The sequence below is a fragment of the Bufo gargarizans genome, chromosome 2 (assembly GCF_014858855.1).
Source record: "Bufo gargarizans isolate SCDJY-AF-19 chromosome 2, ASM1485885v1, whole genome shotgun sequence".
In the NCBI taxonomy this organism is placed as follows: Eukaryota; Metazoa; Chordata; class Amphibia; order Anura; family Bufonidae; genus Bufo; species Bufo gargarizans.
This window is the reverse complement of record NC_058081.1, coordinates 227,779,894-227,806,005: the sequence shown is the minus strand read 5'-3', so window position 1 is coordinate 227,806,005 and position 26,112 is coordinate 227,779,894. Positions and strand designations below refer to the sequence as shown.

The window sequence follows — 26,112 nt, the reverse complement described above, 5'->3', positions numbered from 1 at the left end:
TGCGTCATGGGATGCGGAGCAAGACGGATCCCTCATGACTCACAATGTAAGTCAATGGAGACTGATCCGTTTTTCTCTGACCTAAAAGAAAATGTATCTGTCCCCCCCGGGTTTGTCATGGCTAGTTTAGAGATAATACAACCGGATCTGTTCATATTATCATGACTGAAGCATTTTGGCTGATCCATGATGGATCCAGCAAAAACACAGATGTGAACGTGGCCTAACTAGAATACCCTTGTATTTAGTTGTGTATGTATTTTACATTTCACATTCTACCGCATTCTTGGTGAGGAATTCACTTGTTCTGTGTCTGTTAGTGCGGTAAAGAATCTGTGTGTGATGACCTTATAATCTTGCTTAACCAGAGTCCTTATCTATCTTTTAAAAACAAGTCTAAATGTACAGAAGCCAGGATATTTACAAGGCTGGCTGAAGAATGTAGGTTTTTTTACAATGTTTTTGTTCAGAAAGCCGTTTCCAGAACAGTATTTCTCAACTTTTTTAAAGGCAATGTACACCTTTTGGGGACAACTTTTTAAAAATGATTGCTTTAAACTCCTTTTGAGCTAAATTCTTTTTCAGTTGTTCTTCATTAAAATGTGGAGTCTTTTTCTCTGTAGATGGCTGAGATGCTCTAGTAGCAGGATTTGCATTTTCTCTCTGCTCTGATCAGCCAGCTTACCTGAGGAGCTCCTTATTTCTGATCTATGACCTTTATAAACACTCATTATAGCTCAGTTCTTAGGCTGGATTCACACATCCGTGGAACACGGTCCGCGCGATACCGGCCTGGATTCCTGCTGAGAGCAGGAGCGCACAGCGTCATTGGTTGCTATGACTCCTTGCACTGCCTGCTGCTGCCGCCGCAGTACAGTAATACACTGGTATGATCTATACCAGTGTATTACTGTACTGCGGCGGCATCAGGAAGCGCACAGCGTCATAGCAACCAATGACGCTGTGCGTTCCTGCTCTCAGCAGGAATCCAGGCCGGTATCGCGCGGACCGTGTTCCACGGACGTGTGAATCCATCCTTACTGATGATAATGTGGCATGGACAAGTGTTTGACCTTTTCAGTAATTTAGAGATGAGGGTTGTTAGGTGATCAAGTGAAAGTGAATGTAGTATTCACACAACTAGAAAAACAGTTAGCCCTTTGTGACAAAACAACAGAATGTTTTTAATGAAGACCAAAAAAAAAAAAAAAAAATCTTATCTCATGATTGCATGAGTAAAATGCAATCCTAAAAAAATTGCCCCCGAAGGTGTACTTTAAGCTTAGAACCCCCTATTCAAAAACCTTTCTACAAAAGCTGTGTGTCATTAGTCTTAAAGGGGTTGTGCTGAAGATTAAAACGGATAGGGCATAAGTGTCTGACTGCTGGGACCACCATTGAGCACAAGCCCATACCCCTGTATGAATGGAGCGATGTCCGAGCATGTGTGCTGCTGCTCCATTCATCTCTATTCTATGGGACCGATGGAAATACCTAGGCTCTGTACTTGCTATCTCCTGCAGTCCCATAGAGATGAATGGAGCAGCAGCACACTTGCTTGACCGCTGCTCCATTCATACAGGGAAACACAGTACCCCCGTTCTCATGGTTGTGGGGGTCCCAGTGGTTTTATAGCCTCACTGTGACCCTATGTTGTGAAGGGGAGATGTTTTATTGTTTGTGGCAAAATCAATCGCAAATGATGAAATACAATAGATTTAAAAATCACGACGAGAAATCTGTGTACCGGATTGCAGGTTTCTCCCAGTTAGTACCACCATACAAGCCTGCTTAGTACTCCAATGCAGAGCTCAAGTAATTCTCCCCATACAGTTAGAAAATTACTGCACTATTTAGTCCCCACTTGATGATATTAGTGCTCATTTAATTTTACTATCCACAGTACAATTAAGGCTACTTTCACATTAGCGTTTTCATTTCCGCTATTGAGATCTGTCATAGGTTCTCAATAGCGGATGAAAACGCTTCAGTTTTGTCCCTATTCATTGTCAATGGGTGCAAAACTGAACTGAACGAAATGGAATGCACTAAAATGCATTCTGTTCAGTTTGGTTGCGCTCCCATCGCGGACAGAATAACGCTGCAAGCAGCGTTTTTCTGTCCGATGTGGTCCCAAGCAAGACGGATCCGTCCTCCTGACAAACAATGTCAGTCAATGGGGACTGATCAGTTTTCTCTGACACAATAGAAAATGGATCCATCCCCCATTGACTTTCAATGGTCTTCATGACGGATCCGTCATGGCTATATATGGCTACTTTAACGCTTGCATTCGGGGTTCCGTTTGAAGGCTCTCACAAGCGGCCCTGAACGCATCCGTATGGCCCCAATGCATTCTGAGTGGATGCGGATCCGCTCAGAATGCCTCAGTCGGATGTCCGCCTGGCCGTGCGGAGCCAAACTGATCCGCCCAGACTTACAACGTAAGTCAATGGGGACGGATCCATTTGAAGTTGACACAATATGGCTCAATTTCAAACTGATCCGTCCCCCATTGACTTTCAATGTAAAGTCTGGACGGATCTGTCTGAGTAACTTTGAGGCTTAGAATTTTTTCTGAAATATAATGCAGATGGATCCGTTCTGAACGGATCCCATCGCCTGCATTATAGGAGCAGATCCGTCTGTGCAGACACCAGACTGATCCGCTCCGAACGCAAGTGTGAAAGTAGCCCAAGTCATAATACAACCGGATCCGTTCATGATGGGTGCATGCGTTTGTATTATGGTAACGGAAGCATTTTTGCAGATCCATGACAAATCCGCAAAAACGCTAATGTGAAAGTAGCCTAAAGGGTTTATTTAGGGGTCAATTAACGTCGCCAGCCACTTCCAATTAAAGTGTCTTTTTCTGGTTCGGCTTAAGGTTAAAAATATTAAAATAAGTCCTACTCGTTCTTCTCCCTTACTGAGCCCTTGCTGCTGCTCTGGCCCGGTCTCTGCTGCTCTTCACTTCTTTGTCCCGGCTGAACGTGCTGGAAATGCCAGTAGTAGTGGTGAGCCTCGTCAGACAGTGTTTGGCTGAACAGGTCTTTCCTGGTGGGTCAAGCTGGGACCAGGAAGCGGAAAGCAGCAAGAACTGGACAAGTGTCAGAAAACGCTTCCTATGCCTCCACCCTCATACAGTACAATAATTGAGCACACCTACCCCCAGGACAATTAATAACAGCAAATTTAAATTTCAACAAGGGGGGGCTTTATCAAAATTGTTGTAAAGGAAAACTGTCTTAGTTGCCCATAGCAACCAGTCAGATAACACCTTTCATTTTTCAAAGCTTCTTTGAAAAATAAAAGATGGAATCAGATTGGTTGCTATGGGCAACTAAGCTAATTTTCATTTACACCAGTTTTGATGATAAATCTCCCCCCATATTTAAAAAAATAAAATTAAATCCTCATTTTACTGAAATCCTATAAATATTTCACTTGCATAATTTGGAACATAGTGTGATGATGATTGTTAAAATGTCTTCTATGTCTCTGGTACTGTTAGGTCCCCCTGTGCAAAATAAGATGTGTGCTGGGTGTCTGCAGATGGCCCCTATGCGTTCTTGTGCAACAACGTCTTCAAAAAGTGGAAATATTATTCTTTATATGACATTACTGCTTGTTCAATGGGAGTCGAACACTGGGACCTCTATCACTTTTAGAGCGGAGGTCCATCCCCATAGATGGAAACACCATCACTCAGCTGTTTCTATCACTCCCCGCTCATGACAAAGCTGAGTGGTAGTGGACCTGTTTTGACAATTTGTAGAACTACCACCAATCGGGCATTAAAGGGAACCTGTCACGTTGAACATGGTGTCTGAGCTGTAGGAAGCATATTATAGAGCAGGAGGAGCTGAGCAGATTGACATATAGTTTAAAGGTAAAAGATTCAGCCAAACTTTTATTTAATTGATTTAAAGGGCGTCTGTCAGCAGATTTCTACCTATGAAACTGGCTGACCTGTTCCATGTGCACTTGGCAGCTGAAGCCATCTGTGTTGGTCTCATGTTCATATGTGACTGCATTGGTGAGAAAAATGATGTTTTAATATATGCAAATGAGACTCTAGGAGCAATGGGGGCGTTACATTACACCTAGGCTCTGCTTTCCCTACAACTGCCACATCTACTCCACTTTAATTGACAGGGCTAAGCGTTAAGATGTTTTTTTCCTGGCCCTGTCAATCAAAGTGAAGAGAACGTGGCAGTTGGAGAGAGATCAGAGCCTCTAGGTGTAACGGCAACGCCCCAGTTGCTCCTAGAGGCTCATTTGCATTTATTACAACTTAATTTTTCAGCTATATAGGCACAGATGCCTTCAGCTGCCAAGTGCACATTCAACAGGTCAGCCCGTTCCATAGGTACAAAACTGCTGACAGATGCCCGTTAAATTCCTGCTCATTCTGGGCTTTGAAGTCAAGGAGGTGGTCCAATCATTGATTGACAGTCTTCCCTCTGACTGTGTATACAGAGATAGCTGTCAGTCACTGATAGGACCGCCTGCTGGACTTCACAGTTCAGAATGAGGATGGTTATAAAATAATGAAATACATGTTATACTGAATCTTTTCTGCTAAGCTGCTTCTGCTCTATAACATGCGGGCTATAGCTTATATTGCATTTTCATGGTGACAGGTTGCTTTTAAATGTGACTGGTAGGATTGCCCCTTTAATTCCTCATACAGTTATTAATTTGGCCTATTGGTGTTGTCACAGAGGATTTTGAAATATTGCTCCAAAAATAAAGGCTAATGTGTGAATTAGTCCTAATTTTATGTCAGATCTAAAAATACATGTTTACATACCGAATAGCGTGATGGGTGGACACAGTCCGGGTAACAGAGCTTTGGTGGGGAGACCATTTCAGCCACCCTATATTACTAGGCATAGTGCGATACTTTGTTTTGCTGCATCTTCATTTGTCGTAATACAAAAATCTGCTAGAGTTGAAAGGTTAGCAGAGAGAAGATGTTTGTTTCATAGACTCTATAAATACTTTATTTTACTTACTTTAGGAACAAATGATGCGCAAAAAACAAGCCATGCATTTGGATGCCCGATATGTAACAATGGTGGAGAATGCCTACTATTATTGCAATCCACCTCCCGCTGAAAAGACTGTGAGAAAGAAGAGGCCTCCTCTGCATGAGTACATAAGGAAACTGCTTTATAAAGATCTCTCCAAAGTTACAACTGAAAAGGTTGGATATAATGCATTGAACTTGTGGTTTTAAGATGTGGTTTGATTTTTGAAAAATCATTTTAATATGGCTCTTGCAATTCCAGTAGATAGTACAACTTTTTTTTTTTTTTTCATTTTTAACATTGATGGCCTAAGTTAGGCTACTTTCACATATGCGTTTTTGCCTGATCCACTTCCGTTATTGACAATACAAGTGGCTGCATCCGTTATAAACGGATCCGATTGTATTATCTTTAAAATAGCCAAGACCAATCCGGCACTAAAACCATTGTAAGTCAATGGGGGAAGGATCAGTTTTCTATTGTGTCCGAGACTTTTCCAGTCCCTATATTACTAAGCATTATGGAAGGTGCAGCCCATAATAGAACAGTCCTATCCTATTTTTTTAAGGGAGAAGGAGACAAAAAATATGGAGAAACGTGTGTTTTTTTTATATATTTATTTTTCTGTTACGAAGTTCACCACATAGGAGATATTTTTCAATATTTTAATAGTTTGGATTTTTTGGACGTGGCGATACCAAATTTTTTATTTTATTTTTTTATGTAAATTGGGAAAGGGGGTGATTTAAAATTTTTTATATTTTGGTGTTTATTATTTTTTTTTTTACTTTGTGCACACGGCAGCAGGGAGATTACCATGGCAGCCATGGATGGCTTCAGTAGCGTCCTGGCTGCCATGGTAACCGATCAGAGCCCTGAGATTTCACTGCTGGGGCTCCAATCAGAAGCTGCCACTGCACCATCAATGAATAGGGGAAAGGACCCTGTGGCCACTGCCACCAATGATTATAATACTGGGGGGTTTGGGTGCACTGCGCCACCAATGAATGTAATTTAACCTCATAATACAAATATAGACTGCTGGTGCCAGCCATATCACACAGCTGGCACTCGGAATCAATGACAGGGATCCCGCTGAACTGTGCCAATTAGCCCCTCAGGTGCTGCATTTGAGGGGTAAATTGCCTCCGTTTCGCCGCTTCCTGTCATTGAGACCGGGTGCCGGGTATGTGATACGGCCGCCACCCGCAGTCTATATTTGAATTGAGGATAATTCTCATTGGTGACCCAGCGGCCACAGCCCCTCCCCTCCTCACTATTACCTTCTCATTGGTGGCGCAGCAGCAGCCGGATCACAGTGGGGAGGGACTCTCTCCTTCTCCACTGTGCCGGCTGTAATGTGCGCCAGACGTTTTAGAGGCATTCAGCACTGTGACGTGTGACTGCCCCATGACGTTACTAAAATACTGCGGTAAGTAAGGAATGGCGATATCGCTGTTTCTTAATACCGCGGTATATCGTTAATGCCAGTGTATTGCCCAACCTTAGTATTGAGATGATTTGCTGGATCTCTATACCGGAAAAGAAAAACACAGATGTGAAAGAGCCCTCATCATAGCTCATAAATATCGATGGGGGCTCACCAGTGTGAGTCACACCAATCGGTGCTATGATGCTGAACTATGGTACTAGACACACCTACATGGATGACAGTGGATTGGCTTAGTCTTTGAATTTATAATGGAAAGGCCCGCATGTTTGCACTTTTTTGGATTTAATTTCAGTTTTGCCTATAGTGTTACACAGATTCTTGAAAGTAAAATGGGTTATTTATGCTCAAACAAATTGTTCCTTTCAGGTTTTGCGGCAGATGAGGAAGTTGTCGTGGCAGGATTCAGAGGTGAAAGACTATGTCATTTGCTGCATGATCAACATTTGGAATGTGAAGTATAACAGTATCCACTGTGTAGCCAACCTACTAGCAGGCTTGGTGCTTTATCAAGAGGATGTTGGAATTCATGTGGTTGATGGCGTATTAGAAGACATTCGTCTAGGGATGGAGGTAAGAAATAGAACATGCTGACATTTGATTAATTTAGCATGAATGGTACCTTATAGGAGTCTTATTAGAAATTCTGGATTAGTGGACCGTCCTAGAAAAACAAATATAAAATTAACCTGCAAGAATAGGGACTGTTGGGAAAGGCAGTTCAGAGTAACATTAGATATTTGCCAATTTTCTATTACTGTCATTTTTTCTTTATTAATAGGTCAATCAGCCAAAGTTTAACCAGCGGCGGATAAGCAGCGCTAAATTTCTTGGAGAGCTGTACAACTACAGAATGGTGGAATCCTGCGGTTATATTCCGCACACTTTATTCCTTTATATCGTTTGGTGTTAACACAGACGGCAGCTCCAGTCTCCTTGATCCACCAGAGCACTTGTTTCGTATAAGATTAGTTTGCACCATTCTTGATACCTGCGGACAGTATTTTGACAGAGGATCTAGCAAACGCAAGCTTGATTGCTTCCTTATTTACTTTCAGGTATGAAAAGGTTTTACAGTGTTGATTTCCATCCCTTACTAGTTCAATGATATCATAACTAATCCCATGTTAACCCCTTAAGGATCCTTGCCGTACATATACGTCACCAGTGACGTACATGTACGGCAGGCTAATTGGGGGGGGGGGGTGCAGGAGCTGCGTTCGCCCGATCAGTGGCACGGACCCGGCAGTCACTGCTGCATGCGCCAGCATTGGTGAAAACGCCAATGCCGGCGTGTTAACCCCTTGTATGCCTCGGTCAAAGCTGACCACAGCATACACAGGGTTTGCGGAGGGTACGGGTGCCCTCCGTTTCCCCATCGGGTCCCAGTGCTGCAGTGGCAGGGACCCGATGGCAGAGAAGGCAAGCCTTCTACGGAAGCCTGTGAGTTCCAGCCATTAGGCATAAAAGCTGACAGCCAATGCATTACAATACAGGATGTATTGTAATGCATTGCAGAGGGGATCAGACCCCAGAAGTTGAAGTCCTAGAGTGTGACAAAAAAGTGTTTTTCATAATAAAAAAAAATATATTAAGTTTTAAGTAAATAAAAAATAACATTTCCCAAAATAAAACACATAATTGTAAAAAAAAAAATAGAAAAAAAGAACCAGACATATTGGGTATTGCTGCGTCCGTAACGACCGCCTCTACAAAAATATCGCATGATCCACCCCCTCACCTGAACGCCGTAGAAAAGATAAAATAAAAACTGTGCTAAAACAATCATTTATTTTGTCATATAAAAAAACCTTTTTCTTCCATTACGTTGCCTTAATCATGAGGCGCAGCGAGTCCCAAATGTGAAGTGGGTCGTATTCACAAAAAGCCAATTTATTTCAGTGGATCCCTACCAGTAACCACTTTCTCCCAGAGCCATCCAACTTTATACACACGGGTAAAACATCGATTCCCACAGACGTCTTCTCAACATTAAGAGCCCTGTGGAATGCCAAAAACCACACTAATAGTGAAGTATTGTGGTCACTCTTCACACACACTTGCAAAAGATTGTACTCGCAAGCGTAGAAGAAAATGCAGGCACACCAGAGTGTTAGTTTTTTCTGTTCCTCTTGTAGTTTGCATCCTTTAGTCACCGCTGCAAAGGAAGCGTGCTCCAATAGTGAAGTCCTGCAGGCAATTCTACTGTATTGCGCGGTCCACTTTTTTTTTTTTTTATAAAAACGGTGTAAAAAAAAAAAAGCCATTTGTCACCTTGCATCACAAAAAGTGTAATACCAAGCGATCAAAGTCATACGCACCCCAAAATCTTACCAATCAAACTGTCATCTCATTCCACAAAAAATGAGACCCTACATAAGACAGTCGCCCCCCAAAAAAAAACTGGCTTTCAGAATATGGAGACACTAAAAAAAAATATTTTTTTTCACAAATGCTTTATTATGTAAAACTGATTTGTCATATTTGGTATTGTCGCATCTGTAACAACCTGCTCTATAAAAATAGCACATGATCTAACCTGTCAGGTGAACATTGTAAATAACAGAAAATAAAAACTGCTATTTTTTTTGTTACCTTGCCTCACAAAAAGAGCAACCAAAAATCATATGTACCCTGAAATAGTACCAACAAAACTGCCACCTTATCCCGTAGTTTTCAAAATGTTGTTTTTGTTTGTTTGTTTTTTGGAGTTTTTACTCTAGGTGTGCATCAGGGGGTCTTCAAATGTGACATGGCAACTTAAAATTATCCCAGTGAAATCTGACTTCCAAAAACCATATGGCATTCCTTTCCTTCTGTGCCCTGCCGTGTGCCTGTACAGTAGTTTATGAACACATATGGGGTGTTTCTGTAAACTACACAATCAGGGTAATAAATGATGAGTTTTGTTTGGCTGTTAACCCTTGCTTTGTTAGTGGAAAAAAATTGATTGATTAAAATGGAAAATCTGCCCAAAAAGTTAAATTCTGAAATTTCATCTCCATTTTCATTTAATTTGTGTAGAAAACCTAAAGGGTTAACAAAGTTTTTAAAATCAGTTTTGAATACCTTGAGGGGCGTAGTTTCTAAAATTGGGCCATTTCGGGGTGGTTTCGATTATGTAAAAGCCCCACAAAGTGACTTCAGACCTGAACTGGTCCTTAAAAATTGGGTTTTTGAAATTTTTTCCAAAACATTTTTAAGAATTACTTCTAAACTTCTAAGCCTTCTAACATCCAAAAAAAAAAGAAAATGTAATTTACGAAATGATCCAAACATGAAGTAGACGTAACTATTTTAGGAGGTGTTGCTATGTTTTAAAAGCAGAGAAGTAGAATTTTTTTTCAAATTTTTGGTAAATTTGGTATTTTTATTTTATAAATAAAAATAAAATATTTATTTACCACTGAGCTACTAAGGCTACTTTCACACTAGCGTTTTTTCTGGATCCGACAGGGTTCTGCAAAAAAACGCTTCTGTTACTAGATTAATACAATGATCTGCATCCGTTCAGAACGGATCTGGTTGTATTATCTTTAACATTGCCAAGACGGATCCGTCATTAACTCCATTGAAAGTCAGTGGAGGACTGATCCGTTTTCTATTGTGATACACACTAGGAGCATGGTCACAAGACTGCACGTTGGACTGCTGTGCAGAGGCCTCAGCTGCAGACCCCACATTAGTAAGTGTCTAATCGTATTGAATTTAAAACCTATAGTGTGTTTAAATTTTGCCTGCTTCACCTTTTACACAGTTGTTTAACATAATTATTATTATTATTATTATTATTATTATTATACCCATAATTATTATACCTTTTTAATAGGGGTGCACCGAAATTCCGGCGGCCGAAAATGGGCCTAATCCATTTCAGCCGATATATTGTTACATATCGGCAGAAAATATGGTTGGTTATATACGTTCAGGCGGCCGGCCGGCGGCGCCCCTCATGCTGTGCCTCCTAAACGCTTGCCGCTCTAAAGAATCTCCGGCTCAGTCTTGCGCAGCCTGCTGTGTCTGCTCTGTGCTACTGCTGTTGTTAGTGTAGCGTGGCTGAGCTCTGTTCGTTCCGCGGTACAGGAGCTTTTGTTTCCTGTACCCGGCCGGACTGACAGGAAGTGCTCACTTAGTGTGCACTTCCTTTCAGTCCGGCCGAGTACAAGAAACAAATGCTCCTGTACCGCGGACCGAACAGAGCTCGGCCACGCTACACAGGCTACACTAGAGGTGACAAGGGAGGGGGAGGGGGGGGGGGGTGTAAAATGAGTGACAAGGGGGGGGGGTGTAAAATGAGTGACAAGGGGGGGGGTGTAAAATGAGTGACAAGGGAGGGGGGTAGAATGAAAGTGACAAGGGAGGGGGGGGGTAGAATGAGAGTGACAAGGGAGGGGGGGGGGGTAGAATGAGAGTGACAAGGGAGGGGGGGGAGTGAAATTTTTTTTTTAAATAACCACTTTGGGTGGCATTGTGTGTATAATATCTATGTATCTGTTTAACTTTATATTTTAATTCACTTTCCTTTTTTTTTTTTACTTAAAAAAGTATTTTAAAAGTATTTGGGCAAAAAGGCAGTTTCGTTTTTCTGTCAAGGGCATCCTGAATTTTCGGTTTCGGACCAGAATTTTCATTTCGGTGCACCCCTACATTAATAATGATTGACACATGACCTAAATGTAGTCGCCAGATTTACTAAAGAGGAGCTGTTAGCAGCAGCACCCGATTCCCCAGCATTGCTTCTGGTTCTACCTGCAGGCAGTAGTTACATCCAAACTGTACATTGATCATTCTGTTTGTCGGGTTTAATACAGAAGATCCATAAATCGTTACATTGTTTACCAGTTTGGTGCATTTACCACATTTGGCTTTAACTTCTATTTTCATTTCTAGCGGTATGTCTGGTGGAAAAAAAACCTGGAGGTATGGACAAAAGAACACCCATTTCCTATAGACATTGACTATATGATAAGCGATACGCTGGAGCTGCTGAGGCCAAAAATGAAACAATCCAACTCTTTGAACGAAGCTGTCCGACAAGTTCAAGATCTGGAACGAGAGTTTCTGGTTAAACTAGGTGAGAGGTTTAGAACATGTTTTCTAGCACATTCTTGGACCCACAGGAAATAAAATGGAAAATAACTAAATAGTACTGTTCCCTGTCAACAGATAGACAACCAAGAGTTTTCCATATTAGGAGGAGTTCCCCTTTAATTCCAAGTGGTTGTGGATTAAGGAACCAGATTTGAAAGTATTTAGTAGTACTGTGTCTCACTGTTGACAAGACCTGGACATTTTCTCATGGTTCCTTTTTTTTTTTTTTTTTTTTTTTTGTATGCATGGTGACATTCTTTTTAAGTGATCACCTTCACAGAACTACAGTAGATCTACTATATTGTCTTGATTTTTATGTCCCCCTCAAGAAATCAAAGCAAACAGTCAGGATTGTTACCTTACTAATTACACTGAGGTTTATTTGGAAAGCAGTTTGCTTCCCTCTTTCCCACGCTTCTGTGTTGCTCTATTATCCTAGTTATGCTGGTCATCCAGCCTTTCATTACTAGGATTGTCATATTCACTGATCTTGCCGCTATGTGTAAAATATATACAGCTCGCCTCCCCCTCTTGGCACAGATCAGAGCATACCTGAAAACTACTATGGAAGTCAGTGAATCGGCTCTACTCTACAATCCGCTATGGTCCTAGGAACTGCTGTAAAGCACATTTCTGAATGTTTTTGTGCCTCTTTCAAATGTCAAGTGAATCGCTGAAGTGTAATGTCCGTGGTCTCCATGGACTGCACACAAATCCATTGACTTGACTTAGATGTACATATTCACACATCGAACCGTGAGATGGTGGTGACCCTACGGAAGCATTCCCTATTTTTTTTGTCTGAGATTACTGATCCCCCACCTACATCATAGTCTATGGGTCCGTGAAAAGCACAAACACAACACAAATGCAATGTTTGGTCTGTGGCTTTCACAGATTTTTACTAGGAGATGCTCCAGGAACAGATTTTCAGCCTAGCAGTGTCTATCAAACACAGATGGAGGTTAAAAAAAATTGGACACACGGACCAAACATTACGGTAATTCTTCATGGACATCTTCACGGATATGTGAAAGAGGGCTTAATGGCCACCCCCATAATGTTGTACAGAAAATAGAATTTAATGCATCTACAATCAGGAGAATAAAACGAGATGAGAAAAATAAATCTATATCAGTATCTGGTTTTAATTGAGAAGGAATGTATCGCCAAAAGCTACTTAAAGGGGTTCTGCACTTTCAATTAACTGATGATCTATCCTCTGGATAGATCATCAGCTTCTGATCGGTCGGGGTCCGACACCCGGGACCCCCGCCAATCAGCTGTTTGAGAAGGCAGCGGCGCTCCAGCAGCGCCGCTGCCTTCTCACTGTTTACCGTCGGGCCGCCCGCCCACTGACGTCACGACTTGTATCAACTAGAGTGGGCGTGGCTAAGCTCTGTTCACTTGAATCGAGCTTAGCCGCGCCCACTCTACTTGATACAAGTCGTGACGTCAGTGGGCGGGCGGCCCGGCGGTAAACAGTGAGAAGGCCGCGGCGCTGCTGGAGCGCCGCTGCCTTCTCAAACAGCTGATCGGCGGGGGTCCCGGGTGTAGGACCCCGACCGATCAGAAGCTGATGATCTATCCAGAGGATAGATCATCAGTTAATTGAAAGTGCAGAACCCCTTTAAGTTCTGATGCTGGATTATGAGCCTCAGCAGAAGGACTGGATGTGCTACATATTAGGGTGCTGCACCCAGTTCTGGTCTCCGCTTCTATCCCCTACTTTTTCTGTATTTCCCATACAAGCATGAACATCTGTTTGACAAATGCTTTGTTTTCTCATCTAAAGGTCTGGTGAATGACAAAGACTCAAAACATTCTATTGCTGAAGGAGAAGCTCTAGAGTATGAGGATGATGAAGAGGAGGAAGAAGCTGGAGCAGAGACGGAGGAGCAATCTGGGAATGAAAGTGAAATGAACGAACCAGAAGAAGATGTAATTATACTTCATAATTTTATTGTATTAGTTAAAAGCTAAATCTAGAAAATTAAAGTGGTTGTCTCACTTCAGCAAGTGGCATTTATCATGTAGATATAACTAATACAAAGCACTTACTAATGTATTGTGATTGCCCATATTGCCTCCTTTGCTGGCTGAAGTCCTTTTTCCATCACATAATACATTTTTCATTTCCATGGTTACTACCACCCTGCAATTCATCAGCAGTGGTCGTGCTTGCACATTATAGTCAAAAGTGCTGGCCTCTCTGGTAAACGGGACCATGGGAACTCACATAGGCTGGTGCTTTTTTTCTACAGTGTGCAAGCACGACCACTGTTGATGGATTTCAGGGTGGTCGTAACCAAGGAAACGAGCAGTGTATAATGTGATGGAAAAATGAATCCAGCCAGCAAAGGAGGCAATATGGATAATAACAATACATTAGTAAGTGCCTTGTATTAACTTTCTCTACATGATTAATGCCACTTGCTGAAGTGAGAAACCCTTTAACACAGTAGATCAGTTGGTTTGGAGAATTCCAGAGACATAATTTCAGGCAACGTTTTGGGCTATATGCAGCCCTTCATCAGGCCCAGTGTGGGGAGCATCAGCGTGGAAGCCGGCATGAGAGAGGGTGTAGGCACACTTCATTGGTAAGGGAAAAGGTAACACCCAGAGGTCAAGCTGCATTTTTCTGGAAAAAATACTTCTAGTATTTTTGAGGAGTATTTGTAGCCAAGGAGAAGTTGCAAGAGTTGCAGTGAATGAAATAAATAATACGAATGCCTACATATGTTAAGTGGTTGCTTTTTGTGCAGTGACTCTATAGCTGCCTTCCATGCATAAATAACACATTTAGATATTTTAAATTTATCTGACAGAAGATGAGACTGAATACTTACCTTTCCAAAATCACCAAATCAGGCACTAAGGGACTAGAGCAGTAAAGCATGCAAAATTCAACACCGTAACAATGGACCTGGTCTGGCCATGGTGGCAGTGGGCAGCACTCTGGAAGGTGAAACCAGAGTGGAGGACTGGTGGCAATAGTGGTAGTGTGGTGGCAAAGTGATTAGAGATGTGAGGGAGGAACTAAGTAACTAATGCCATACCCCCAGCCCCTAGTCTCCTCAATAACTAGTGCACACCAGCTGGTATGTTCAAACTGCTCTCAAGTCACCATTTTAACTGTGACTGCCACAAATATCTTACGATGAATGTGGCAGCAATGATGTCTTTTTAATTGCTGCATTTTCATGGCAGTAACAATACAAACTGCAACTTCATTGCACCTCCTGAATATACCTGTCCCTAAGACATGCGCAGACACCTGGCACCTTTTGTACCAAACAAAATAATACATTCCTGGGAAGCACTAGTTAGGGTTACAGGGAACCTACCACCATGAAAATGGCAGGTAATCTGCAGGCAGCATTTTATAGAGCAGGAGGAGCAGATTGATATATAGGTTTATAGGAAAAGATTTGGTGAAACTTTGTCATTTATACATTTAAATTCCTGCTCATTCTGGGCCTTGAAGTCAAAAAGGCGGTCCTATCAGTGACTGACAGCTATCTCTGTATACACAGTCGTAGAGGGAAGGCTGTCAATCACTGATAGGACCACCTCCTTGACTTCAAAGCCCAGAGAGAGCAGGAATTTACATGAATGATATACAGGTTCTACTCCATCTTTTCCCACAAAACTATATATAAAGTGGCTTAGCTCCTCCTGCTCTGTAACATGCTGATTATGTAGAATTTTCATGGTGACAGGTTCCCTTTAAATAAGCCCCTGGGTGGCACTGGCTAGGTTTACATAAGCCCCTGGGTGGCACTGGCTAGGGTTTACATAAGCCCCTGGGTGGCACTGGCTAGGGTTGCACACTATAGGAAAAAACATTGGTCCCTCTGGTGGTCGGGAGCAGACGCTGCTACTTTTTCCTATAGTGTGCAAGCATAACCCCCGCTGCTGGATTACAGAGTGGTCATAACCCCTGGGTATTGGTAACGTTTAACCACCTCCGGACCGCCTAACGCACGGATGCGTCCAGAAGGTGGTTGATCTATTCCTCCTGGACGCATCCGTGCGTCATCTCGCGAGACGCGAGATTTCCTGTGAACGCGCGCACACAGGCGCGCGCGCTCACAGGAACAGAAGGTAAGCGAGTGGATCTCCAGCCTGCCAGCGGCGATCGCTCTAATATACCTGCTACCTGGTCCTCTGGTGGTCCCTTTTGTTTGGATCGACCACCAGAGGACACAGGCAGCTCTGTAAAGTACCACAAAACACTACACTACACCCCCCCCCCCCCCCCGTCACTTATTAACCCTTTATGAACCACTGATCACCCCATATAGACTCCCTGATCACCCCCTGTCATTGATCACCCCCCTGTAAGGCTCCATTCAGACGTCCGTATGATTTTTACGGATCCACTGATACATGGATCGGATCCGCAAGACACATGCGGACCTCTGAATGGAGCCTTACAGGGGGGTGATCAATGACTGAGGTGATCGGGGAGTCTATATGGGTGATCACCCCTCTGTCATTGATCACCCCCCTGTAAGGCTCCATTCAGAGGTCCGCATGTGTTTTGCGCATCCGATCCATGTATCAGTGGATCCGTAAAAATCATACGGACGTCTGAATGGAGCCTTACAGGGGGGTGATCAGGGAGTCTATATGGGTGATCACCCCTCTGTCATTGATCACCCCCCTGTAAGGCTCCATTCAGAGGTCCGCATGTGTTTTGCGCATCCGATCCATGTATCCGTGGATCCGTAAAAAATCATACGGAAGTCAGAATGGAGCATTACAGGGGGTGATCAATGACAAGGGGGTGATCAATGACAGGGGGGTATCACCCCATATAGACTCCCTGATCACCCCCCTGTCATTGATCACCCCCTGTAAGGCTCCATTCAGACATTTTTTTTGGGCCCAATTTTTTGTTTGTTTTTTTGTTTTTTCTTACAAAGTCTCATATTCCACTAACTTGTGTCAAAAAATAAAATCTCACATGAGCTCACCATACCCCTCACAGAATCCAAATGCGTAAAAATTTTTTGACATTTATATTCCAGACTTCTTCTTACGCTTTAGGGCCCTAAAATGCCAGGGCAGTATAAATACCCCACATGTGACCCCATTTCGGAAAGAAGACACCCCAAGGTATTCCGTGAGGGGCATATTGAGTCCATGAAAGATTGAAATTTTTGTCCCAAGTTAGCGGAAAGGGAGACTTTGTGAGAAAATACAAAAAAAAACAATTTGTGCTAACTTGTGCCAAAAAAATAAAAATTCTAGGAACTCGCCATGCCCCTCACGGAATACCTTGGGGTGTCTTCTTTCCAAAATGGGGTCACATGTGGGGTATTTATACTGCCCTGGCTTTTTAGGGGCCCTAAAGCGTGAGAAGAAGTCTGGGATCCAAATGTCTAAAAATGCCCTCCTAAAAGGAATTTGGGCCGCTTTGCGCATCTAGGCTGCAAAAAAGTGTCACACATCTGGTATCGCCGTACTCGGGAGAAGTTGGGGAATGTGTTTTGGGGTGTCATTTTACATATACCCATGCTGGGTGAGATAAATATCTTGGTCAAATGCCAACTTTGTATAAAAAAATTGGAAAAGTTGTCTTTTGCCAAGATATTTCTCTCACCCAGCATGGGTATATGTAAAATGACACCCCAAAACACATTCCCCAACTTCTCCTGAGTACGGCGATACCAGATGTGTGACACTTTTTTGCAGCCAAGGTGGGCAAAGGGGCACATATTCCAAAGAGCACCTTTCGGATTTTGCAGGCCATTTTTTTACACATTTTGATTGCAAAGTACTTCTCACACATCTGGGCCCCTAGAATGCCAGGGCAGTATAACTACCCCACAAGTGACCCCATTTTGGAAACACCCCAAGGTATTCCGTGAGGGGCATGGCGAGTTCCTAGAATTTTTTATTTTTTGTCGCAAGTTAGTGGAATATGAGACTTTGTAAGGAAAAATAAATAAAAAAAATCATCATTTTCCGCTAACTTGTGACAAAAAATAAAAAGTTCTATGAACTCACTATGCCCATCAGCGAATACCTTAGGGTGTCTACTTTCTGAAATGGGGTCATTTGTGGGGTTTTTCTACTGTCTGGGCATTGTAGAACCCAGTGGCGTACACACAATCCATGGGGCCCCGGTGCAAAACTGAACCATGGGGCCCCCCTCCCCGTCACCGCCCCCCCAACATCCCTCCACCAATAGCAGAGTTAGGCTACTTTCACACCTGCGTTAGGTGCGGATCCGTCTGGTATCTGCACAGACGGATCCGCACCTATAATGCAAACGCTTGTATCCGTTCAGAACGGATCCGTTTGGCTGCAAGCAGCGTTTTGGTGTCCGCCTCCAGAGCGGAATGGAGGCTGAACGGAGGCAAACTGATGCATTCTGAGCGGATCCTTATCCATTCAGAATGCATTGGGGATGAACTGATCTGTTTTGCACTGTTTGTGAGAGCCCTGAAACGGATCTCACAAGCGGACCCAGAAACGCCAGTGTGAAAGTAGCCTAAGGCTACTTTCACACTGGCGTTTCTGGGTCCGCCTGTGAGATCCGTTTCAGGGCTCTCACAAGCGGACCAAAACGGATCAGTTTAGCCCCAATGCATTCTGAATGGATAAGGATCCGCTCAGAATGCATCAGTTTGCCTCCGTTGAGCCTCCATTCCGCTCTGGAGGCGGACACCAAAATGCTGCTTGCAGCCAAACGGATCCGTTCTGAACGGATACAAGCGTTTGCATTATAGGTGCACATCCGTCTGTGCAGATACCAGACGGATCCGCACCTAACGCAGGTGTGAAAGTAGCCTAACTCTGCTATATTTCTGTAGCCGGCAACCTCTGACTGCCCAGTTGGGCTAAAACTACTACACCCAACATGTTCTGGCAGTAATAGTAAATGGATATTGGTGTAATTCTGAGCTACTAGTCTATATAATACATATGTATTATATAGACTAGTAGCTCAGAATGGCACCAATATCCATTTACTATTACTGCCAGAACATGTTGGGTGTAGTAGTTTCAGCCCAACTGGGCAGTCAGAGGTTGCCGGCTACAGAAATATAGGAGAGCTAGTTATAAAGCCAGCCCCCAGCAGACCCTACTCTGAGTCTATTCTGAGCAATTATGAAGACCTTTTTTTTATTTTATTTTTCTTTACAAATCTAATCTTATCTTCATTTCGGACCGGCACCTGCATCTTCGCGAGCTTCCGGCGCCTTCTCCCTGCTGCGTCTCGGCGTCGTTGTGCGTCTGCGCAGCCTTGGGAAGCGTCATGTCCGGTGCGGCCGCCCAATAGGAAATGACGAGGCACGCCGCACCCACGGGAGAATCAGGGGGAGGAGACTGAAGGAGGGTAGGGCTGGCACATAGCACATAACACTGGGAGGCGGGCCCGGGAGGCGGGCCCCGGGTCGGCCGCCTGGTTTATACAGGCAGGCACAGCACTACTGCGGGGCTAGGGGTCCACAGGCGGCCGGGCCCGGTCGCAACTGCGACCCCTGCGACCCCTGTATGTACGCCCCTGGTAGAACCTCAGGAAACATGACAGGTGCTCAGAAAGTCAGAGCTGCTTCAAAAAGCGGAAATTCACATTTTTGTACCATAGTTTGTAAACGCTATAACTTTTACCCAAACCATTTTTTTTTTTTTTGCCCAAACATTTTTTTTTTTATCAAAGACATGTAGAACAATAAATTTAGCGAAAAATTTATATATGGATGTCGTTTTTTTTGGAAAATTTTACAGCTGAAAGTGAAAAATGTCATTTTTTTTCAAAAAAATCGTTAAATTTCGATTAATAACAAAAAAAGTAAAAATGCCAGCAGCAATCAAATACCACCAAATGAAAGCTCTATTAGTGAGAAGAAAAGGAGGTAAAATTCATTTGGGTGGTAAGTTGCATGACCGAGCAATAAACGGTGAAAGGAGTGTAGTGCCGAAGTGTAAAAAGTGGCCTGGTCATGAAGGGGGTTTCAGCTAGCGGGGCTGAAGTGGTTAAAGGGAACATGTCATCAACTTCTTGATGACTTCACTGAGGACAGTATAAAGTAGTGACAGAAATGTTGATTTCAGCGGTGTGTCACTCATCAGCTAATAGTAAGAGGTTGCTGAGAACCAGCATCTAATCATTGCAGAACAGGCCTGAAAAAGAGTCACGGCCACCTGAGAAGAGTTTGTTATCCTACCTGCACATAATTGTCAGTTCTTTCCTAGAGAGAAAACTAGATAGAAGACTGTCAGTCATTAGCAGGTCGGCAGGGAGAGCAGGAATTCATGAATAACCATGACTCTTTCAGGCAACCGTGACTCTTTTCCAGGCCCGTGCTCAAATTATGATGCTGGTTCTCGGCAACCAATTATGTTTAGCTCATGAACGGCACACTGCCGAAATCAGCATTTCTGGCACTACTTTATGCTGCCGTTATAATGAGTAGCATAAAGTTAATGATAGGTTCCCTTTAGGGTCCATTCACACATCCGTGTGTGTTTTGCGGATCCACAAAACATGGACACTGGCAATGTGCGTTCCGCATTTTGCAGACCGCACATCGCTGGCCCTATAATAGAATATGCCTAATCTTGTCTACAATTGCGGACAAGAATAGGACATGTTCTATTTTTTTATTTATTTTTTCGGGAACGGAACTTGCAGACCCGGAAGTGCGGGTCCGGATCCGGGCTGCACATTGTGCGGCCCCATATAAATGAATGGGTCCGCAATTCCGTTCAGCAAAATGCAGAACAGACATGTGGACGTGTGAATGGACCCGGAATGTGATGGAAAAACTGAATCAAGCCAGCAAAGGAGACAATATGGAGAATCCCAATACATTAGTAAGGGCCTTGTATTGACTTTCTCTACATGATAAATGCCACTTGCTGAAGTGACACAACCCCTTTAAGTTATTACAGTTGTAAAGCAATTAGTCTTTGACTAGACAGTGACTTTTGTTGCTCAACATGCGCAGCCCATAGTAATGTAGCGAGTGGCTTAGAAGTTCAGTGTTTGTGTGAAATCCCTTGAAAAAATTCAATTCAATCGCACAAATATATGCAGCGTACACAGAATGTCCTTTTTGTTAGGAGGAGCAGAAGAAACCTAGGGTGAGGAGAATGGGTGACTAAAAGTGCACATAACACGTACAAGTCACAGCGATGGTCAGATATTTAAAAGATGAAAATGGAGGAGGAGGTGCTCTGGATGCTGAGTGTCGGGGAGGTGTGCCAGCATGCCAGTCTGCATTGGCTAAGATGGTTAGATGCAGGGCTACCAATATAAATCTTGGCTTGGGTGAGGGAAAGTCTTTCTTACTACTCGATATATTTGTGTGCTAATAGTTAGGTATTAGTAATTACACTTGTGAAATAAGTAACATGAATATTTAAATTCTACATTTTAGGAGGCTTCGGAAAATGAAGAAGAAGAGAGGGAGGAAGAAGAGGAGGAAAATACAGATTACATGACTGACTCAAACAAGGAAAATGAGACTGATGAAGAAAACACTGTATGTAACCAAATCGGCTATGATTTGTGTTAGAATTCTCAGTTCCACGTCCCTTAAAGGGGCTCTCTAGGGAAAGTAAAAAATGGAAATCATCTAATTTATAAATAACTTTATTGGCAGAACATTCCATTTTTATTTAATTTTTTTCTGGGGGGGGGGTTTAGTGTAGTAATTTAAAATGGCTACCGTCCTGTTAAAGAGAAACCTTTCCTAGTGCTGCCACCTGAGGCAGGCATCGGAGCATCTCATGCTTCCATGTGCTCCCTTGCACGGGCACGGGCTCTTTTGTTTATCATGACACACTGCCTGGCGGAAGCTTCCGCCCGGCAGTGTGTTCGGTGACGTCACCGGCTCTGATGGGCGGGCTTTAGCTCTGCCCTTGCCGTTTTACTGGCTACGGCAGCGCTAAAGCCCGCCCATCAGTGCCGGTGATGTCACCGGATCTCTCCCCAAAAAAAATCTTTAACTCCTTTAACCATTTCTGCTTAAGAGGAAAGTCCATTTGTCTTTTTCCATTCTCTTACATGTGTACTCTAATCATTGCCTGTAATTTACTATTGTCCTTGGTACCACTAGTTACGAGTGCCCTAATAGATTGCATATATTATATGTGTTATTTAAAAAAATATATTGTGATACAGCACAATATATTAGCCCATCTGACCCCTGTCTGTTATAGGTCTCCCTTGTTAGGACAATTTAAGGGGAGAATTGATCAAGCTCTGCACTCCAGAATTCGTTGTGCAAAATTAAGCACATTTTCTCAGTCCGTCATTGGGGTACACAGAATAGACCATGGGTATAGCTGGTGTCACTAGGAGGCAGACACTAAGCCTAAAAGTGCTCCCTCCTCCCACAGGCTATACCCTTCTCACAGGGACTAAGCTAAATCAGGTTTAGCTTAGTGTCTGTCTGCCTTGGCAGGTCTGTAATTTGTTAAGAGGGGGGAGACCAGTAGATCACTAAACCCCCTGCACCTTTCCCAAAAAGGTATGGCGGGCCTCCAAATCCACTATTACCTGCCAGCCCTAAATTGTAACTTCCCTTCTTCCTTTTTTTTTTTTTTTTTTTTTTTGTAATGTGTAGGGGCAGTGATGCTGACCATTTTTGTAATATACTTTTCATTACTGAAATTGTACATTTCTATTAGAAAAAATAGCTTAAAAAAAGTGGCCCATTTTGAGCCTTATTGACGCTCCTCTGTCTTCTGTTACATAACAGGGGAGACGTGCTCAACACTGACTGTTATCTGATCAGAAGACAGAGGAGCGTTGCTAAGGCTCAAAATGGCATTATGCATTCTCCCTAACTTGGGGCATTCCGGAGCTATTCTCTCCTTTTCCCACGGAAATTTGTCAGGCCTGGCCAATTATATAGTCCCTGGCTCCAGTGTGGTCTAGGCCTTTTTGGAGCACAGGTTTCCATATCTCCCACTTCACTCTGGCCCCTCGTGAATAGTGTCGCCAGCTCCTGCTCCTCAACTTTCAGCCCTTCAGCTACCAGGTCAGATTGCAGTGACCACAGCGTTCCGATTAGGACATTCTTCGGGTACAAATCAAGACATCAAGATCGGTAAGATATGCTCTAGTCCCCCCCCCCCCCCCCCCCCCTCACTTTCCGACAGGGACAGGCTTTGACCCCTTTCTTGCCATGTCAGACACTACAACAGAGCCCTACAGACATTTTGTGTATTACTTTTGTCACACAAAATTTCCGTGCGGTCTGTCGAACCCTCTTTGTGCTGCTTGCCTCCCACCCTGGCTGCTCCTACCACTTATCCTCCAGTGTACTTGGACTGCGCACATTCCGCACATTACCAAAACGTCTCACAGACTAACAAAGCCATCTTGGAGCTGCTTTGCTATATACCCACTTTTCAGCCTGGTACATCCCGGACACAGAGGATCCCACCACTAGGTATCAACGTGGGCAGCCAGGAAAACGCCCCAGATCCTCCTCTGCAACTACCTGCTCCATCTCCCCAAGATCCTCGATATCCCCCTCCCCAGAGCACTGTTCTGAGGGAGATTTCTGAATCGGAGCAAACTCTATATGATGAGCAGTCATCCAAACTCTCTTCTATAATATTATAATCTTAGTTCAACTGTGGTTGAAACCCTCCAGGTGAAAGGACGCATCAGGATCATAAAAGGAAAATGTTCTTTAAGCCCCGTCCATCTTGGGGTACTCACACAAACCTCACCAAGCCTTCTTCTTCCAAGTCCACATTGGCAGGAATTGTGGCCCTCGTTAGAGCCCGCTTTGGGGAGGGAGAGTTGTACATTTATTTCGGGGGGTCTGACTTGCCCTCATTTCAGGTGCTTGGGTATGAGAACTTATATCAGATGTACACAAGATGAAGTTCTCCTCCGCACCGCCCTCTTTTCTTCCGAACATCCACCCCAGCTTCCCAGGCCAAAGCCTCAGCATTTTTCCAAGCCATCCATACACTGTTCTCAAGATCCATAACAGGTTTGTCCAAGTACAATACTTGCACATGGAATCTCTGTGCTCTGTGATTGCTTCCATGGAACTGGGGAAATTCTTGTCTTCCATATACATGCAAGATGCCTTATTCCAATCAGTATTCAGCAGCATCAGTTCCTAAGATTTGGAGACTGCTCCTTCCGTTTCCAATTTATGGCTGTCATTTTGTTTGGTCACTGCACAAAGTAGGTTTACCAAAGTTTTTGCATCACATATGGCTCTACTTCACTCAAGGAATTGTCACAATCCCATACCTGGACGGCATCCTAATCTAAACTCTGTCCAGGGCATCCGACCTAGCCAGTTTCAGATAGTCCTGGACACTTAACCTCTTTGTTTGATCAACGTCCAGAAGTCCAGCTTCATTCCCTCCCGAAGGATAGTTTTCCTAGGAATGTGCTTCCACACCCATCTGGCCAGGGACTCTTGCCCCAACCAATTCGTCTTTGCATGCAAGTTCTCGGATTCATGGTTGCCTCTATGGAAGCAGTCCCATACGACTAACTCTTGCCCTCTCCAGCATGCGATCCTGACCAAATAGAACAAGTCTCCAAAGTTGCTGGAAAAATCACTGTGTCCCACAATGAATGGAAAGGGATTTTACGGTAAATAACAAAAAAAAAAAATTTGTTTGTTCATTTTAGCACCGATCCACTTTTGAAAAGTGCGTGTTTTCACTTATGTTACTTTCCCTCCAGATTTATTACTGGCTTTTTTTTTTTTTTTTTTTTTTTTTTTTACAAACTCACTCCAGCTGGAGGAGGGGAGGCATAAAAAAGCTGGAGTTGCATTTCTAGACAACTGTTAGGTTTAAATCTGCGACATTTTATAAATGTGGTGCAAAGTATGCCAACGCAGACTCAAGCAAAACTGACTTCAAATATTCCCCTCATGATAAATTCCCTTCTTTTGTCTATATATTTAATTTAACTACTTTATGAAGTGTTAGGTCCCTTTCATACGAGCAAGTTTTCTGCACGGGTGCAATGCGTGACGTGAACGCATAGCACCCGCACTGAATCCTGACCCATTCATTTCAATGTGTCTGTGTACATGAGCGTTGTTTTTCACGCATCAGTTCTGCATGTTCTATATTCTGCGCATATTTTTCACGCAGCCCTGGCCCCATAGAAGTGAATGGTGCTGCGTGAAAAACGCATTGCATCCGCAAGCGAGTGCGATGCGTTTGTCACTGATGGTTGCTAAGAGATGTTGTTGGTAAACATTCAGTTTTTTTTTATCACACGCATCAAAACGCATTGCACCCGCGCGGGAAAAAAACTGAACAACTAAACGCAATCGCAGACAAGACTGACTGAACTTGCTTGCAAAATAGTTTCACTGAACACATCTGGACCCAATCCGCAACGCCCGTGTGAAACCAGCCTTAAATGGAACCTGTCACCGGTATTTTGGGTATAGAGCTGAGGACATGGGCTGCTAGATGGCCAGTAGCACATCTGCAATACCGTCCCCATAGCTCTGTGTGCTTTTATTGTGTAAAAAAAAAGATTTGATAGATATGCAAACTAACCTGAGAAGTCCTGTCCCTGACTCATCTCACATACAGGACTCATCTCAGGTTAATTTGCATATGTATCAAATCATTTTTTTGACATAGTAAAAGCACACCGAGCTATGGGGACTGGGCATTACGGATGTTCTAGCGGCCATCTAGCAGCCCGTGTCCTCAGCTCTATACACAAAATCCCGGTGACAGGTTCCCTTTAAATCTTGATAAATTTTGAGGCCTTCACATACCTTCTTCAGGATTTCTTCATTCACTGACGTGCTTTGATCAGTGCAGTATGTTACGCCAGGGCTGTAAAGAATTAGCATTTTTGAATGTTACATCTGAATTCCAATCTTTCCGCTGTTGTTGAGAGATGCTTCTTTTTTGCAGGAGGTGATGATTAAAGGAGGTGGGATCAAACATGTACCTTGTGCAGAGGATGAAGACTTCATTCAGGCTCTTGATAAGATGATGCTGGAAAATCTTCAGGTGTGTGGCTATATGCCAATTATTTTCAACATCTTAGGCCAGTTATGAAACCTTTCAAGCAGAACACTGTTGCTTGCAGTGCCCTAATCAGTATCTGTGTGCCTTGATCTTTAAAGGGGTTCTCCATGAATTGGCCGCCAACAAGCTGTCCTAGGATATGAGCAGGGCTGGTTGCACCACATGCAGAGCTGCCTAGGAGTGAGGGGGTGGGACCTCACTACACATTACACTGCTCTGCAATAGATGGTAATGATGTGATCCTGTCTATGATATGCCACCATGGCTGAGCAGCCTGACAGTGTCTAATATAGGCAAGTGCCGGAGCGTAGTGTGTAGTAAGGCCACATCACCTCACCCCCCGTGGGCAGCTCTGCAAGTGGAGGAACCAGTCCAGCTCACATTCTAGGACAGGTTGCTGGTGGCCATTTTAAATCCTTACCAGAGAACCCCTTTATAAAATTTAAGGGAATTTTATGATGATCCTTTTTTTAAATCATTACATTTATTTGGTATAGCTGAATGAGATTTGATAATCTAGAA

General features: G+C 43.4%; 1 protein-coding gene across 1 annotated transcript in view; it reads left to right on the top strand.

The window, feature by feature from the left end:
- The window catches only part of UPF2 (UPF2 regulator of nonsense mediated mRNA decay), a 77,555-nt gene that overhangs the window by 36,277 nt on the left and 15,166 nt on the right, over positions 1-26,112 (top strand). The window contains 8 exon segments of the mRNA XM_044280075.1: positions 5,027-5,212; positions 6,856-7,059; positions 7,268-7,351; positions 7,353-7,544; positions 11,377-11,560; positions 13,373-13,518; positions 20,979-21,083; positions 25,474-25,572. Of these exon segments, the coding sequence (XP_044136010.1) occupies positions 5,027-5,212; positions 6,856-7,059; positions 7,268-7,351; positions 7,353-7,544; positions 11,377-11,560; positions 13,373-13,518; positions 20,979-21,083; positions 25,474-25,572 (1,200 nt within the window).